Source organism: Salmo trutta, unplaced genomic scaffold (genome assembly GCF_901001165.1).
Source record: "Salmo trutta unplaced genomic scaffold, fSalTru1.1, whole genome shotgun sequence".
NCBI classification, from domain to species: Eukaryota; Metazoa; Chordata; class Actinopteri; order Salmoniformes; family Salmonidae; genus Salmo; species Salmo trutta.
The window spans coordinates 1-20,000 of record NW_021822496.1 but is presented as its reverse complement, the minus strand read 5'-3'; the positions used below and the strand labels follow the sequence as shown (position 1 = coordinate 20,000).

The window sequence follows — 20,000 nt, the reverse complement described above, 5'->3', positions numbered from 1 at the left end:
TTGCCTGCTTTTCTCTGACATATAGCTGACACCAGAGATGGAAACAAGCCTGCCCCAACACATACTCATCCATTGATAGAAACAGTACTATTCCAACATACTGCATACTGCATACAGTATACTGTATCACCTATACAATACTACATACCTACTGTATACTGAACCACCTATACAATACTACATACCTACTGTATACTGAACCACCTTTACAATACTACATACCTACTGTATACTGAACCACCTTTACAATACTACATACCTACTGTATACTGAACCACCTTTACAATACTACATACCTACTGTATACTGAACCACCTTTACAATACTACATACCTACTGTATACTGTATCACCTATACATACTACATACCTACTGTATACTGAACCACCTTTACAATACGACATACCTACTGTATACTGAACCGCCTTTACAATACGACATACCTACTGCATACTGAACCACCTTTACAATACTACATACCTACTGTATAATATACAATACTATATACATACTGTATACTATACCACCTATACAATACCACACACATACTGTATACTAAACCACCTTTACAATATGACATACATACTGTATACTATACAATACTACATACATACTGTATACTATACCACCTATACAATACCACACACATACTGTGTACTATACAATACCACATGCATACTGTACACTATACAATACTACATACATACGGTATACTATACCACCTATAAAATACTACATACATACTGTATACTACACAATACTACATGCATACTGTATACTATACAATACTACATACATATGGTATACTATATCACCTATACAATACTACATACATAATGTATACTATACAATACTACATGCATACTGTATACTTTACAATACTACATACCTACTGTATACTATACCACCCATACAATACTACATACATACTGTATACTAAACCACTTTTACAATACTGCATACATACTGTATACTATACAATACTACATACATATTGTATACTATACCATCTATACAATACCACACACATACTGTACACTAAACCACCTTTACAATACTACATACATACTGTATACACTACTACATATATACTGTATACAGTATACTGTATCACCGATACAATACTACATACCTACTGTTTATTGAACTACCTTTACAATACTACACAAATACTGTATACTATGCAATACTACAAACATACTGTATACTATACCACTTATACAATACTACATACATACTGTATACAGTATACTGTATCACCGATACAATACTACATACCTACTGTTTATTGAACTACCTTTACAAAACTACACACATACTATATACTATACAATACTACATACACACGGTATACTATACCACCTATACAATACTACATACATACTGTATAATATACCACCTATACAATACTACATACATACTGTATACTATATCACATATACAATATTACATTCATACTGTATACAATATCACCTATACAATAGTACATACATACTGTACACTATACACTACTACATACATACTGTATAATATACCACCTATACAATACTACATACATACTGTATACTAAACCACCTTTACAATACTACATACATACTGTATAATATACTATACTACATACATACATACTGTATACAGTATACTGTATCACCTATATAATACTACATACCTACTGTATACTGAACCACCTTTACAATACTACATACCTACTGTATACTGAACCACCTTTACAATACTACACACATACTGTATACTATACCACCTATACAATACTACATACATAATGTATACTATACAATACTACATGCATACTGTATACTTTACAATACTACATACATACTGTATACTATACCACCTATACAATACTACATACATACTGTATACTATACACCACTACATGCATACTGTATACTATACAATACTACATACATACTGTATACTATACCACCTATACAATACTACTTACATAATGTATACTAAACAATGCTACATACATACTATATACTATACCACCTATACAATACTACATACATACTGTATACTAAACCAACTTTACAGTACTACATACATGCTGTATACTATGCAATACTACATACATACTGTATACTAAACCACCTTTACAATACTGCATACATACTGTATACTATACAATACTACATACATACTGTATAATATACCACCTATACAATACCACGCACATACTGTACACTAAACCACCTTTACAATACTACATCATACTGTATACTATTCCACCTATACAATACTACATACATACTGTATACAGTATACTGTATCACCGATACAATACTACATACCTACTGTTTATTGAACTACCTTTACAATACTACAAACATACTCTATACTATACCACCTATACAATACTACATACATACTGTATACTATACCACCTATACAATACTACATACATACTGTGTACTATATCACCTATACGATACTACATTCATACTGTATACTATACAATACTACATACATACTGTATAATATACACTACTACATACATACTGTATACTATACCACATGTACAATACTACATTCATACTGTATACTATAAAATACTACATTCATACTGTATACTCTACAATACTACATAGATACTGTATGCTATACCACCTATACATTACTACATTCATACTGTATACTATACAATACTACGTACTGTATACTACACCACCTATACAATACTGCATTCATACTGTATACTATAGAATACTACATACATACGGTATGCTATACCTGTATAGTGTTTACCCTCTTTGCCTGTGACTGCTTGGCCTAACACAGTGCATCACTGTCCTATAGAGGAGCATGGACAGGACAGCATAATAACCAGGGTATGTTTTTAGCTGAATCCACCCAAAGATAAGCTGAGCTTAGCATTAATACATTCTCTGTCTGCAGCTGGAAACACCCCTCTTACAGCCAAGTACCGTACAATATAGTACAGTAGAGTACAGTGTAGTACAGTATAGTACAGTACAGTACAGTGGAATAGAGTACAGTACAGTGGAATAGAGTACAGTATAGTACAGCACAGTATAGTACAGCACAGTATAGTACAGTATAGTACAGTAGAGTAGAGTATAGTGCAGTACAGTAGAGTACAGTACAATAGAGTCCAGTAGAGTACAGTACAGTAGAGTACAGTATAGTGCAGTACAGTATAGTACAGTATAGTAGAGTAGAGTACAGTATAGTATAGTACAGTACAATAGAGTACAGTAGAAAACAGTACAGTAGAGTACAGTGGAATAGAGTACAGTATAGTACAGTGCAGTAGAGTACAGTATAGTACTATACAGTAGAGTACAGTAGAATAGAGTACAGTATAGTATAGTACAGTACAGTAGAGTACAGTATTGTAGAGTACAGTAGAGTACAGTAGAATAGAGTACAGTATAGTATAGTACAGTATAGTAGAGTACAGTATTGTAGAGTACAGTAGAAAACAGTACAGTAGAGTACAGTAGAAAACAGTACAGTAGAGTACAGCACAGCAGAGTACAGCAGAGTATAGCGGAGTACAGTACAGTAGAGTATAGTACAGTATAGAAGAGAACAGCATAGGAGAGTACAGTGCAGTATAGTACAATAGAGTATAGTAGAGTGCAGTATAGTGGAGCACAGTATAGTAGAGTACAGTGCAGTAGAGCGCAGTATAGTAGAGTACAGTAGGGTATAGTACAGTATAGAAGAGAACAGTATAGTACAGTACAGTAGAGTACAGTAGAGTGAAGTAGAGTATAGTAGAGTACAATACAGTATAGTAGAGTGCAGTACAGTAGAGTGCAGTATACTAGAGTACAGTACAGTAGAGTACAGTATAGTAGAGTACAGCATAATAGAGTGCAGTATAGTAGAGTACAATACAGTATAGTAGAGTGCAGTATAGTAGAGTACAATACAGCATAATAGAGTGCAGTATAGTAGAGTACAATACAGTATAGTAGAGTGCAGTACAGTAGAGTGCAGTACCATAGATTACAGTAGAGTGCAGTACAGTAGAGTACAGTTTTGTTGAGTACAATAGAGTAGAGTACAGTAGAGTAGAGTACAGTAGAGTATAGAGTACAGTAGAGTATAGAGTATAGACGAGTACACTGCAGTAGAGTACAGTGCAGTATAGTAGAGCACAATACAGTAGAGTACAGTACAGTAGAGTACAGTACAGTAGAGTACAGTAGAGTACAGTATAGTAGAGTACAGTAGAGTGCAGTACAGTATAGTACAGTATAGTAGAGTACAGTACAGTACAGTAGAGTACAGTATAGTAGAATACATTATAGTAGAGTACAGTATAGTACATTATTGTAGAGTACAGTACAGGATAGTCCAGTAGAGTACAGTAGAGTCCAGTCCAGTGGAGTACAATAGTGTGCAGTACAGTAGAGTGCAGTACAGTATAGTACAGTATAGTAGAGTACAGTACAGTACAGCAGAGTATAGTAGAGTATAGTACAGTATAGTACATTATTGTAGAGTACAGTACAGTATGGTATAGTCCAGGATAGTCCAGTACAGTAGAGTCCAGTAGAGTGGAGTATAGTAGAGTGCAGTACAGTAGAGTGCAGTAAAGTACAGTAGAGTACTGTATAGTACAGTAGAGTACAGTACAGTAGAGTACAGTACAGTACAGTAGAGTAGAGTGGAGTATAGTAGAGTGCAGTACAGTAGAGTGGAGTACAGTAGAGTGCAGTAAAGTACAGTAGAGTACTGTATAGTACAGTAGAGTACAGCACAGTAGAGTATAGTAGAGTACAGTACAGTATATTAGCGTACAGTACCCTAGAGTACAGTAGAGTACCGAACAGTACAGTAGAGTACAGTACAGTAGAGTAGAGTACCGAACAGTACAGTAGAGTAGAGTACAGTACAGTACAGTACAGTAGAGTAGAGTACTATCAGTCTATTATGTCAACAGTACTCACCAGTTAACAGTACTCACCAGTCAACAGTACTCACCAGTTAACAGTACTCACCAGTTAACAGTACTCGCCAGTTAACAGTACTCGCCAGTTAACAGTACTCACCAGTCAACAGTACTCACCAGTTAACAGTACTCACCAGTCAACAGTACTCACCAGTCAACAGTACTCACCAGTCAACAGTACTCACCAGTTAACAGTACTCACCAGTCAACAGTACTCACCAGTCAACAGTACTCACCAGTCAACAGTACTCACCAGTTAACAGTACTCACCAGTCAACAGTACTCACCAGTTAACAGTACTCACCAGTTATTACATGGTATGTACCTTGTGATCTGATTACAGTCAGACAGCTGAGTGGTACCGGTGTAGACGTTCAGGAGGAGAGCTAGATAGGTGAACTCATTCACTTAGAAGATGGCATGACTCATACATTCTGATAGTGTATTTCTATCCTGCAGTCTCAGAGTATGGGTTCTGCTTCACTGTTTCACCTCATACCTGTACACTCAGGTGCGTTTGTGTCTTTTGTGTGTGTGTGTGTGTGTGTTTTGTATGAATACCAGTACATACAGAGAGTCATATTACACAAAAGACATGCAACATTTGTCCTGATATTGTCCCTGTTGTTCTCTCCCTTCATCTCTCTCACATCATGTCCCAACTCGCAGGAGAGACAAAAGGACCGAAGAATGAGAGGGGAGAGAAAAACACAGAGTGTAAAACGAGAGAAGCTGAGGGAGAGATAGAGAGAATTAGTATGGAGAGAGAGAGGGGTAGGGGAATAGGGAAGGTGTGTGTATGTGTGTGTGTGTGTGTGTGAGGTGGGATTAGAGCTTCGTTACTCTTGTTTACCTCTGAAGATCCCAACAGCCCCGGGAACGGCCCCAGACAGCTAGTTTCAGTCACAATCATCCTAGATACCATGTTAACATGTCTGGGGACGGAGGATATTGTTGTCTGACGAACACGTGGCAGTGTGGAGCAACATCTGGCTGCTCTCCCTCCCTCTCTTTCGCTCTCTCTCTTTTTGCCTCCTTCTCTTTCTCTCTCTGTCTCTCCCTCTCTCCCTCTCTCTCCCTCTCTTTCTCTCTCTCTGTCTCTCCCTCCCTCCCTCTCTCCCTCCCTCCCTCTCTTTCTCTCTCTCCCTCTCTTTCTCTCTCTCTCTCTCTCTCTCTCTCTCTCTCTCTCTCCCTCCCTCCCTCCCCTCTCTCTCTCTCCCTGTCTTTCTCCCTCCCTCCCTCCTTCCCAACATCTTGGTCCAGACGTGAAAACAACATCTGTCATGTGACGTACAGTCTCCACGCTATCACTAGACACAAACATAGACACACACACACACACACACACACACACATACACACACACACACACACACACACACACACACACACACACACACACACACACACACACACACACACACACACACACACACACACACACACACACACACACACACACACACACACACCCTGCTGTTAGGGTTCAGCCAGCTATAGACAAGGCTATCTGGAGCAACTCAACTCTTATGATCTCATATCCTGTTCGCTCTCCAAAACTTTTATACTTGGAATGATGTCACCTGGTAATGAACAGAGAGAGAGAGAGAGAGACAGAGAGAGAGAGACAGAGAGAGTAGTACTGTAGACTACTTTATCACTGACCTCAACCCAGAGTCTCTCAGAGCGTTCACAGTCAGCCCACTGACACCCCTATCAGATCACAGCAGAATCACAGTCTACCTGTACAGAGCAATAACTCAATCATGAGGCATCAAAGCCAAAATAACTGCATAATATTAATAATAGTTATATTTCTGTTATTGGAGGAATCTAAGAGTTTCTGGTTGTCTTCAACGGCTGATTCAAGAATTAGCCGTTTTTGTTATATATTTCGATTAGTTTTTACAAATTCGTTCGAATACGCTATGTCTATATACAGTTGAAGTCGGAAGTTTACATAAACCTTAGCCAAATACATTTAAACTCAGTTTTCCACAGTTCCTGACTCTTAATCCTAGTAAAAATTTATTTTAAGAATGCGAAATGTCAGAATAATAGTAGAGAGAATGATTTATTTCAGCTTTTATTTCTTTCATCACATTCCCAGTGGGTCAGAAGTTTACATAAACTCAATTAGTATTTGGTAGCATTGCCTTTAAATTGTTTAACTTGGGTCAAACGTTTCAGGTAGCCTTCCACAAGCTTCCCACAATAAATTGGGTGAATTTTGGCCCATTCCTCCTGACAGAGCTGGTGTAACTGAGTCAGGTTTGTAGGCCTCTTTGCTCTCACACGCTTTTTCAGTTCTGCCCCCAAATGTTCTATAGGATTGATGTCAGGGCTTTGTGATGGCCACTCCAATACCTTGACTTTGTTGTCCTTAACATTTACATTTTACATTTTAGTCATTTAGCAGACGCTCTTATCCGGAGCGACTTACAGTAGTGAATGCATACATTTCATTTCATTTCATGCATTTTTTATTTTTTTTTGTACTGGCCCCCCGTTGGAATCGAACCCACAACCCTGACGTTGCACACACCATGCTGGCGTTGCAAACACCATGCTCTACCAACTGGCCACTAAGCCATTTTGCCACAACTTTGGAAGTATGCTTTGGGTCATTGTCCATTTGGAAGACCCATTTGCGACCAAGCTTGAACTTCCTGACTGATGTCTTGAGATGTTGCTTTAATATATCCACATAATTTTCCTTCCTGTTGATGCCATGCATTTTGTGAAGTGCACCAGTCCCTCCTGCAGCAAAGCACCCCCACAACATGATGCTGCCACCCCCGTGCTTCAAAGTTGGGATGGTGTTCTTCGGCTTGCAAGCCTCCTCCTTTTTTCCTCCAAACATAACGATAGTCATTATGGCCAAACAGTTCTATTTTTGTTTCATCAGACCAGAGGACATTTCTCCAAAAACTACGATCTTTGTCCCCATGTGCAGTTGCAAACCGTAGTCTGGCTTTTTTATGGCAGTTTTGGAGCAGTGGCTTCTTCCTTGCTGAGTGGCCTTTCAGGTTATGTCGATATAGGACTAGTCTTACTGTGGATATAGATACTTTTGTACCTGTTTCCTCCAGCATCTTGACAAGATCTTTTGCTGTTGTTCTGGGATTGATTTGCACTTTTCGCACCAAAGTACATTCATCTCTAGGAGACAGAACACGTCTCCTTCCTGAGCGGTATGACGGCTGCGTGGTCCCATGGTGTTTATACTTGCAAACTATTGTTTGTACAGATGAACGTGGTACCTTCAGGCATTTGGAAATTGCTCCCAAGGATGAACAAGACTTGTGGAGGTCTACCATTTCTTTTATGAGGTCTTGGCTGATTTCTTTTGATTTTCCCATGATATCACGCAAAGAGGCACTGAGTTTGAAGGTAGGCCTTGAAATACATCCACAGGTTCACCTCAAATTGACTCAAATTATGTCAATTAGCCTATCAGAAGCTTCTAAAGCCATGACATAATTTTCTGGAATTTTCCAAGCTGTTTAAAGGCACAGTCAACTTAGTGTATGTAACCTTCTGACCCACTGGAATTGTGATGCAGTGAATTATAAGTGAAATAATCTGTCTGTAAACAATTGTTGGAAAAATTACTTGTGTCATGCACAAAGTAGATGTCTTAACCGAATTGCCAAAACTAAAAGTTTGTTAACAAGACATTTGTGGAGTGGTTGAAAAACGCGTTTTAATGACTCCAACCTAAGTGTATGTAAACTTCCCACTTCAACTGTAGTTGTTCAAATTGAGTGTTCCACAGGTCACCATTTTGGATTGCCAATTCTTCTCGTGTGGTTTGTTTAGGTAGTTAATATTTTCCCGGAAGTTGTTTGAACCAACGGATTCCTGAATTTCATTAAGTTGGTTGTTCGTTCTTTGTTCTGAGCGTCTGTTTGGATTATTTTAGGGTTACCCAATATTGAAGGGGCATATCCTGCTTGTCTGGTTCTCTATGACTCTCCCTCTCTCCCTTTTTCTCAATTCAATTAAATTCAATTGGTATGTCAAATCTTATATTCCTTTTGATGGCAAAGAAGGCTCTTATTGCCTTGTCTCTCAGATCATTCACAGCTTTGTGGAAGTTACCTGTGGTGCTGATGTTTAGTGTGCTCTAGGGCAACGGTGTCTAGATGGAATTTGTATGTGTTGTCCTGGCAACTGTTCTAGTGCCCTCGCCAATTCGTTGATATATATATATATTGAAGAGGGTGGGGCTCAAGCTGCATCCCTGTCTCACCCCACGGCCCTGTGGAAAGAAATGTGTGTGTATTTTGCCAATTTTAACGACACACTTGTTGTTTTTGTACATGGATTTTATAATGTCGTATTTTTCCCCCAAACACCCCTTTCCATCAATTTGTATAGCAGACCCTTATGCCAAATTGAGTCAAAAGCTTTTTTGAAGTCAACAAAGCATGAGAAGACTGCGTTTATTTTGTTTTGTTTGTTTGTCAATTAGGGTGTGTAGGGTGAATACGTGGTCTGTCGTACGGTAATTTGGTAAAAAGCCAATATGTTATTGGGGTCAAATTTGTCTCCACTTTTGTGGATCGGGGTGATCAGTCCTTGCTTCCAAATATTGGGGAAGATGCCAGAGCGGAGGATGATGTTAAAGAGTTTAAGTATAGATAATTGGAATTTGTGGTCTGTATATTTTATCATTTCATTGAGGGATACCATCAACACCACAGGCCTTTTTAGGTTGGAGGATTGATATTTTGTCCTGTAGATCATTCAATGTAATTGGAGAATCCAGTGGGTTCTGGTAGTCTTTAGTAGTTGATTCTAAGATTTGTAATTGATCATGTATATGTTTTTTGCTGTTTGTTCTTTGTTCTTTGTTATAGAGCCCAAAAAATTTAAGAAGTGGTTTATCCACACATCTATGGATTCTTCAAATACATTGAGCTGATTTCTGATGTTCTGTTCCTTCTTTTTTCGTAGTGTATTTCAAATAAAATAAAATAAAATGGTATTTGTCAGATGCGCCGAATACAACCGGTGTAGAACTTACAGTATAATGCTTACTTACAAGCCCTTAACCAACAATGCAGTTTTAAGAAAAACAAGTGTCAAGTAAAAAAATGGATTAGTAAAAAATGTAAATAAAAATAACAAATAGTTAAAGAGGAGCAGTAAAATAACAGTAGTGACTATATACAGGGTGTTACGGTACAGAGTCAATGTGGAGGCTATATACAGGGTATTACGGTACAGAGTCAATGTGGAGGCTATATACAGGGTGTTACGGTACAGAGTCAATGTGGAGGCTATATACAGGGTGTTACAGTACAGAGTCAATGTGGAGGCTATATACAGGGTATTACGGTACAGAGTCAATGTGGAGGCTATATACAGGGTGTTACGGTACAGAGTCAATGTGGAGGCTATATACAGGGTATTACGGTACAGAGTCAATGTGGAGGCTATATACAGGGTGTTACGGTACAGAGTCAATGTGGAGGCTATATACAGGGTGTTACGGTACAGAGTCAATGTGGAGGCTATATACAGGGTATTACGGTACAGAGTCAATGTGGAGGCTATATACAGGGTGTTACGGTACAGAGTCAATGTGGAGGCTATATACAGGGTGTTACGGTACAGAGTCAATGTGGAGGCTATATACAGGGTGTTACGGTACAGAGTCAATGTGGAGGCTATATACAGGGGGGGTACCGGTACAGAGTCAATGTGGAGGCTATATACAGGGGGTACCAGTACAGAGTCAATGTGGAGGCTATATACAGGGTGTTACGGTACAGAGTCAATGTGGAGGCTGTATACAGGGGGGTACCGGTACAGAGTCAATGTGGAGACTATATACAGGGGGTACCGGTACAGAGTCAATGTGGAGACTATATACAGGGGGTACCGGTACAGAGTCAATGTGGAGGCTATATACAGGGGGTACTGGTACAGAGTCAATGTGGAGGCTATATACAGGGGGGTACCGGTACAGAGTCAATGTGGAGGCTATATACAGGGTGTTACGGTACAGAGTCAATGTGGAGGCTATATACAGGGTGTTACGGTACAGAGTCAATGTGGAGGCTATATACAGGGGGGTACCGGTACAGAGTCAATGTGGAGGCTATATACAGGGGGGTACTGGTACAGAGTCAATGTGGAGGCTATATACAGGGGGGGTACCGGTACAGAGTCAATGTGGAGGCTATATACAGGGTGTTACGGTACAGAGTCAATGTGGAGGCTATATACAGGGGGTTACGGTACAGAGTCAATGTGGAGGCTATATACAGGGGGGTACCGGTACAGAGTCAATGTGGAGGCTATATACAGGGGGTACCAGTACAGAGTCAATGTGGAGGCTATATACAGGGTGTTACGGTACAGAGTCAATGTGGAGGCTATATACAGGGGGGTACCGGTACAGAGTCAATGTGGAGACTATATACAAGGGGTACCGGTACAGAGTCAATGTGGAGGCTATATACAGGGGGTACTGGTACAGAGTCAATGTGGAGGCTATATACAGGGGGTACCGGTACAGAGTCAATGTGGAGGCTATATACAGGGTGTTACGGTACAGAGTCAATGTGGAGGCTATATACAGGGGGTACCGGTACAGAGTCAATGTGGAGGCTATATACAGGGGGTACCAGTACAGAGTCAATGTGGAGGCTATATACAGGGTGTTACGGTACAGAGTCAATGTGGAGGCTATATACAGGGGGTACCAGTACAGAGTCAATGTGGAGGCTATATACAGGGTGTTACGGTACAGAGTCAATGTGGAGGCTATATACAGGGGGGTACTGGTACAGAGTCAATGTGGAGGCTATATACAGGGGGTACCAGTACAGAGTCAATGTGGAGGCTATATACAGGGTGTTACGATACAGAGTCAATGTGGAGGCTATATACAGGGGGGTACCGGTACAGAGTCAATGTGGAGACTATATACAGGGGGGTACTGGTACAGAGTCAATGTGGAGGCTATATACAGGGGGTACCAGTACAGAGTCAATGTGGAGGCTATATACAGGGTGTTACGATACAGAGTCAATGTGGAGGCTATATACAGGGGGTACCGGTACAGAGTCAATGTGGAGGCTATATACAGGGGGTACCGGTATAGAGTCAATGTGGAGACTATATACAGGGGGTACCGGTACAGAGTCAATGTGCGGGGGCACCGGTTAGTCAAGGTAATATAAGTAATATGTACATGTAGGTATAGTTAAAGAGACTATGCATAGATAATAACCAAAGAGTAGCAGCAGCGTAAAAGAGGGGGTGGGGGGGGGGACAATGCAAATAGTCTGGGTATGTGTTGTTGTTTACGTGTTGTTGTTTATGTGGTGCTGTTTATGTGTTGTTGTTTATGTGTTGTTGTTTATGTGTTGTTGTTAATGTGTTGTTAATGTGTTGCTGTTTATGTGTTGTTGTTAATGTGTTGTTGTTTATGTGTTGTTAATGTGTTGCTGTTTATGTGTTGTTGTTTATGTGTTGTTGTTAATGTGTTGTTGTTAATGTGTTGTTGTTTATGTGTTGTTGTTTATGTGTTGTTGTTAATGTGTTGTTGTTTATGTGTTGTTGTTGTTGTTTTCCTCCTCAGTGAACACCCTGGGCATCAGTGATGAGCTGAAACATAAGCTGCAGGATGTGATGGTGGACAGACATAAACTAACCCTGGGAAAGACTCTGGGAGAGGGTGAGTGTGTATGTGTTTCTAGAGCCTGTCGTTGTGCTACAACAGGGAGGAATGTGTGTCCATCTAATAACCTTGTTACTAGCAAAACCGTTCAGACAACTAAGTGATACAGAGGCGCACACTGACCTTGTCTTGGGTTCATAGGCCTGGAGGGAGATACAAACCGAAATAATAAGGAGTACATTGACATGAGAAATGTCAAAAGAGTGTAAAATCTGCTGTCGAACAATGGCCCTTTGTAAATGGCTGCTTGTCTACTATGTGTCTATAGGAGAGTTTGGCTCTGTGATGGAGGGAGCATTAACGCATGAGGAGTCTGTTCTCAAAGTGGCTGTGAAGACCATGAAGAGTAAGTTAACTGTGGCACAACTACAGTGTAAGCAGTACATACACTAGTCACACTTGCCTGTTTCTGTGACACCCTACTTTTGTTAAACTACTTTTGTCCGTAAAGTGCTCTACTTTTGACATTAAAGTGCTCTACTTTTGACATTAAAGTGCACTACTTTTGACAGTAAAGTGCACTACTTTTGACAGTGAAGTGCACTACTTTTGACAGTAAAGTGCACTACTTTTGACCATGAAGTGCACTACTTTTGACAGTAAAGTGCACTACTTTTGACAGTAAAGTGCACTACTTTTGACAGTGGAGTGCACTATTTTTGACCATGAAGTGCACTACTTTTGACAGTAAAGTGCACTACTTTTGACCATGAAGTGCACTACTTTTGACAGTAAAGTGCACTACTTTTGACCATGAAGTGCACTACTTTTGACAGTAAAGTGCACTACTTTTGACAGTGGAGTGCACTATTTTTGACCATGAAGTGCACTACTTTTGACAGTAAAGTGCACTACTTTTGACCATGAAGTGCACTACTTTTGACAGTAAAGTGCACTACTTTTGACCATGAAGTGCACTACTTTTTACCATAAAGTGCGCTACTTTTGACCAGAGCCCAAGTGCACTACATAGGAGATAGGGTGGGATGTGAAATGAGTTCCTGTTCTCACCCGTCTCTCGTCCCCGTCTCTCGTCCTCTAGTTGCTATCTGTACCCGCACTGAGATGGAAGACTTCCTGAGAGAAGCTGCTTGTATGAAGGAGTTTGACCATCAGAACGTCATGAGACTGCTAGGTGAGACTGGACCAAACTACTGTGCTTGAGTGCATGTACAGTGCATACGGATAGTATTCACAGCCCTTCCCCGTTTCCACTTCCCCGTTTCCACATTTTGTTACGTTACAGCCTTATTGTAAAATGTATTAAATGAATGTGTTTCCTCATCAATCTACACATAATGACAAAGCAAAAACAGGTTTTTGAAATTTTTGCAAATGTATATATATATATATATATAACAAACTGAAATACCTTATTTATATAAGTATTCAGATCCTTTGCTATGAGAATCAAAATTTAGCTGCATCCTGTTTCCATTGATCATCCTTGAGATGTTGATTGGAGTCCACCTGTGGTAAATTCAATTGATTGGACATGATTTGGAAAGGCACACACCTGTCTATATAAGGTCCCACAGTTGACAGAGCATGTCAGAGCAACAAAGCCATGAGGTCGAAGGAATTGCCCGTAGAGCTCCGAGACAGGATGTTGTCGAAGCACAGATGTGAGGAATGGTACCAAAACATGCAGCATTGAAGGTCCCCAAGAACACAGTGGCCTCCATCATTCTGAAATGGAAGAAGTTTGGAACCACCAAGACATTTCCTAGAGGTTGCCGACCGGCCAAACAGATCAATCGGGGGAGAAGGGCCTTGGTCATGGAGGTGACCAAGAACCCGATGGTCACTCTGACAGAGCTCCAGAGTTCCTCTGTGGAGATGGGAAAACTTTCCAGGACCACCATCTCTGCAGCACTCCACCAATCAGGACTTTATGGTAGAGTGGCCAGACGGAAGCCACTCCTCAGTAAAAGGCACATGACAGCCCGCTTGGAGTTTGCCAAAAGGCACCTAAAGGACTCTCAGACCATGAGAAACAAGATTCTCTGGTCTGATGAAACCAAGATGGAACTCTTTGACCTGAATGCCAAGCGTCACGTCTGGAGGAAACCCGGCACCATCTCTATGGTGAAGCATGGGGGTGGCAGCATCATGCTGTGGGGACGTTTTTCAGCGGCAGGGAATGGGAGACTAGTCAGGATCGAGGGAAAGATGAACGGAGCGAAGTACATAGAGATCCTTGATGAAAACCTGCTCCAGAACGCTCAGTACCTCAGACTGGGGTGAAGGTTCACCTTCCAACAGGACAATGACCCTAAGCACACAGCCAAGACAACGCAGGAGTGGCTTCGGGACAAGTCTCTGAATGTCTTTGAGTGGCCCAGCCAAAGCTCGGATTTGAACCCAATCCAACATCTCTGGTGAGACCTGAAAATAGCTGTACAGCAACTCTCCCCATCCAACCTGACAGAGCTTGAGAGGATCTGCAGAGAAGAATGGGAGAAACTCCCCAAATACAGGTGTGCCAAGCTTGTAGCGTCATACCCAGGAAGACTCCAGGCTGTAATCGCTGCTAAAGGTGCTTCAACAAAGTACTGAGTAAAGGGTCTGAATACTTATGTGAATGTGATATGAGTTTTTCTTTTTTTTTTACATTTGCAAAAATGTCTAAAAAACGTTTTTTTTGCTTTGTCATTATGGGGTATTGTGATGTCATTATGGGGTATTGTGATGTCATTATGGGGTATTGTGATGTCATTATGGGGTATTGTGTGCAGACTGATGAGGGGAAAAAATGATTTAATCCATTTTAGAATAAGGCTGTAACGTAACAAATTGTGGAAAAAAGTCAAGGGGTCTGAATACTTTCAGAATGCACTGTGTGTGTGTGTGTGTGTGTGTGTGTGTGTGTGTGTGTGTGTGTGTGTGTGTGTGTGTGTGTGTGTGTGTGTATGGCCCCTGGAGAGAGTGTGACTGTCCTTCTGTTCGTCTATGTGTCCCAGGTGTGTGTCTACAGACAGTAGAGAGTGAAGGTTACCCCTCCCCTGTGGTCATCCTGCCCTTTATGAAACACGGAGACCTACACAGCTACCTGCTCTACTCACGCCTTGGAGACTGCCCCGTGGTGAGCACACACACACACACACACACACACACACACACACACACACACACACAGGGGAGGAGAACTATCTCTTCCTGAACAACTTCACTTCTTAAGGGAGAAACACTACACTATGACTCTCTACAGGCTAGTGTTGATAAACACTACACTATGACTCTGTGTTGATAAACACTACACTATGACTCTGTGTTGATAAACACTACACTATGACTCTGTACAGACTAGTGTTGATAAACACTACACTATGACTCTACAGGCTAGTGTTGATAAACACTATACTATGACTCTACAGACTAGTGTTGATAAACACTACACTATGACTCTACAGACTGGTGTTGATAAACACTACACTATGACTCTACAGACTAGTGTTGATAAACACTACACTATGACTCTCTACAGACTAGTGTTGATAAACACTACACTATGACTCTGTGTTGATAAACACTACACTATGACTCTGTGTTGATAAACACTACACTATGACTCTGTGTTGATAAACACTACACTATGACTCTACAGACTGGTGTTGATAAACACTACACAATGACTCTGTGTTGATAAACACTACACTATGACTCTACAGACTGGTGTTGATAAACACTACACTATGACTCTGTGTTGATAAACACTACACTATGACTCTGTACAGACTAGTGTTGATAAACACTACACTATGACTCTGTGTTGATAAACACTACACTATGACTCTACAGACTAGTGTTGATAAACACTACACTATGACTCTGTGTTGATAAACACTACACTATGACTCTCTACAGACTAGTGTTGATAAACACTTCACTATGACTCTGTGTTGATAAACACTACACTATGACTCTGTACAGACTGGTGTTGATAAACACTACACTATGACTCTGTGTTGATAAACACTACACTATGACTCTGTACAGACTAGTGTTGATAAACACTACACTATGACTCTGTGTTGATAAACACTACACTATGACTCTCTACAGACTAGTGTTGATAAACACTACACTATGACTCTGTGTTGATAAACACTACACTATGACTCTGTACAGACTGGTGTTGATAAACACTACACTATGACTCTACAGGCTAGTGTTGATAAACACTACACTATGACTCTACAGACTAGTGTTGATAAACACTACACTATGACTCTACAGACTGGTGTTGATATACACTACACTATGACTCTCTACAGACTAGTGTTGAGAAACACTGGACCTTATCCAAACAAGAGTTCCTAGAAAATGTTGAAATGTTGCAGGATTTAGGAAATGCTCCAAAAAACACTCTAGTGTAGAATTTGAGGTCCCAGCCTCCGTCTGGGACTGGGGTGGATTACAGCCCTTGCCTTAAATTATCTAAGAAAAATGAGGACAGAGGAAACACCAATTTAATTAGGTCTATAATCAATATCCTAACAGTTAAATGTACCTGGCTTTATAAATATATAACTAGATAAATAAGACAGATCCTGCTTCTGTTGCCTGTTGGAGTGTTTAATCGCCTGCTGATTCTGTGAACACTGAGTCTCACGTAACCACAACATGTCAGATAAACAATTTCACAAATTTGTCCGTTTTTAATATTTACTGTAACAAAGGCTTGACATGTTTTTCCTCTCGTTAGAACAGCCTCTCTGGTATTACTCAGCATTTAATTGAGTGTTGTTTACACTGTTCCAAATTGTTAGAAAAAATATAATATTTATAATAATAATAATAAGCCTCATTTTTCTTGATCTCCTTCTTATTGTTATTATTATGATCATTATTATAATAACAAGTCATGTCATTATCACTAGTAGGTTTAGTATAGCAGATTATACCATTCTGTCTGCTATGGGGGGAACAGACTAGACCACTCTGTCTGCTATGGGGGGAACAGACTAGACCACTCTGTCTGCTATGGGGGGAACAGACTAGACCACTCTGTCTGCTATGGGGGAACAGACTAGACCACTCTGTCTGCTATGGGGGGAACAGACTATACCACTCTGTCTGCTATGGGGGGAACAGACTAGACCACTCTGTCTGCTATGGGGGGAACAGACTAGACCACTCTGTCTGCTATGGGGGGAACAGACTAGACCACTCTGTCTGCTATGGGGGAACAGACTAGACCACTCTGTCTGCTATGGGGGGAACAGACTAGACCACTCTGTCTGCTATGGGGGGAACAGACTAGACCACTCTGTCTGCTATGGGGGGAACAGACTAGACCACTCTGTCTGCTATGGGGGGAACAGACTAGACCACTCTGTCTGCTATGGGGGGAACAGACTAGACCATTCTGTCTGCTATGGGGGGAACAGACTAGACCACTCTGTCTGCTATGGGGGGAACAGACTAGACCACTCTGTCTGCTATGGGGGGAACAGACTAGACCACTCTGTCTGCTATGGGGGGAACAGACTAGACCACTCTGTCTGCTATGGGGGGAACAGACTAGACCACTCTGTCTTCTATGGGGGGAACAGACTAGACCACTCTGTCTGCTATGGGGGGAACAGACTAGACCACTAGTATAAATACAATCTCTATGTCATTTGGTTTAGCCCTTGGAAACATATGAGTCTCTGTCAGACAGAGGAGTATGTCGCCCTCTAGTGTCCTGAAAACAAACATGCAGGTCTTCCCTTTATATGGGGGATGGCTTTGGGTACAGCAGAACCGCCCCTCCCTATCTTCAGGCTACGCTCCAACCCTACACCCCAACCTGAGCACTCTGTTCTGATACCTCTGGTCTCTTAGGGCCGTACCACGCCTTCATAAATAAATAATAATTTCACTAGTCTTTTCCTACTAGCACTGACTTGGCTGATAACTTCTTTATGGAGGCAAAACATGACTTACTATTACTGTGATATGTGGCTGTCTCACCTATTTATCTTAAAGATGAATGCACTAACTGTAAGTCTCTGTGGATAAGACTGTCTGCTAAATGACTAACATTTAGATGCAAGTCTCTGTGGATAAGACTGTCTGCTAAATGACTAACATTTAGATGTAAATCTCTGTAGATAAGACTGTCTGTTAAATGACTAACATTTAGATGCAAGTCTCTGGATAAGACTGTCTGTTAAATGACTAACATTTAGATGTAAGTCTCTGTGGATAAGACTGTCTGCTAAATGACTAACATTTAGATGCAAGTCTCTGTGGATAAGACTGTCTGCTAAATGACTAACATTTAGATGTAAGTCTCTGTGGATAAGACTGTCTGCTAAATGACTAACATTTAGATGCAAGTCTCTGTGGATAAGACTGTCTGCTAAATGACTAACATTTAGATGCAAGTCTCTGTGGATAAGACTGTCTGTTAAATGACTAACATTTAGATGTAAGTCTCTGTGGATAAGACTGTCTGCTAAATGACTAACATGTCAGTGTAGACGTCAGTTCTTTCTGTAAAACCTTCAGATAGAAATATGTTGTGTAGAACAGCCATGCATCTCTGACGTTAAGGGATCCTGGCAGGTCTAGTCTTAGTATTTCTACCTGTAGCACTACTGAACCCTGGCAGTAAAACATTTGAATAATCCTCGTCTCTCTGCGTTGTCCTCCAGTACTAATAATCTATCTCTCTCTGTCTCTCTGTCTCTCTGTCTCTTTGTCTCTCTCTCTCTCTCTCTCTATGTCTATTTCTCTCTCAGTATCTGCTGTTAATTACCCTCCTGAACCCTGACAGTGGTACGCTGTAATAACACCTGTAATAACACCTGTCTCCCTCTCTATCATCCTGCAGTACCTGCCGTCTCAGATGCTGGTGAAGTTCATGGTGGATATCGCCAAGGGGATGGAGTATCTCAGCAGAAACAACTTCATCCACAGAGACCTGGCTGCAAGGAACTGCATGTAAAAAAAAAAACAGCACTGTTGCTACCTATCAGTGTCGCTATCTCTAGACAAGGTTTCTCTGTTTCTATCTCTCTTTCACTATCGCTAGTGGTATCTCCTTTCCTCTGTTTCACTATCACTAGTGGTATCTCCTTTCCTCTGTTTCACTATCACTAGTGGTATCTCCTTTCCTCTGTTTCACTATCAATAGTGGTATCTCTTTTTGAAAAATATTGTTGCCTTAACTCTCTCTGCATGTTTCAGGCTGAACCCATCTCTCTCTCTCTCTCTCTCTCTCTCTCTCTCTCTCTCTCTCTCTCATCTCTCTCTCTCTCTCCTCTCTCTCTCTCTCTCTCTCGTCCTTCTCTCCTCTCTCTCTACTCTCTCTTCTCTCTCCCCTTCTCTTCTCTCACTCTCCAGTCGTCTCTCCTCTCC

At 40.7% G+C, this 20,000-nt stretch overlaps 1 protein-coding gene across 1 annotated transcript in view; it reads left to right on the top strand.

The window, feature by feature from the left end:
• LOC115182443 (tyrosine-protein kinase receptor UFO) overlaps positions 1–19,596 on the top strand; it is a 22,490-nt gene extending 2,894 nt beyond the window's left edge. Inside the window, exons 3-7 of the mRNA XM_029744037.1 lie at positions 12,549–12,644; positions 12,916–12,993; positions 13,690–13,782; positions 15,611–15,732; positions 19,474–19,596. Coding sequence (XP_029599897.1) covers positions 12,549–12,644; positions 12,916–12,993; positions 13,690–13,782; positions 15,611–15,732; positions 19,474–19,587 — 503 coding nt within the window. The 3' untranslated portion in view covers positions 19,588–19,596. The remainder of the gene's footprint in view (positions 1–12,548; positions 12,645–12,915; positions 12,994–13,689; positions 13,783–15,610; positions 15,733–19,473) is intronic.
• Positions 19,597–20,000: the final 404 nt, after the last annotated feature.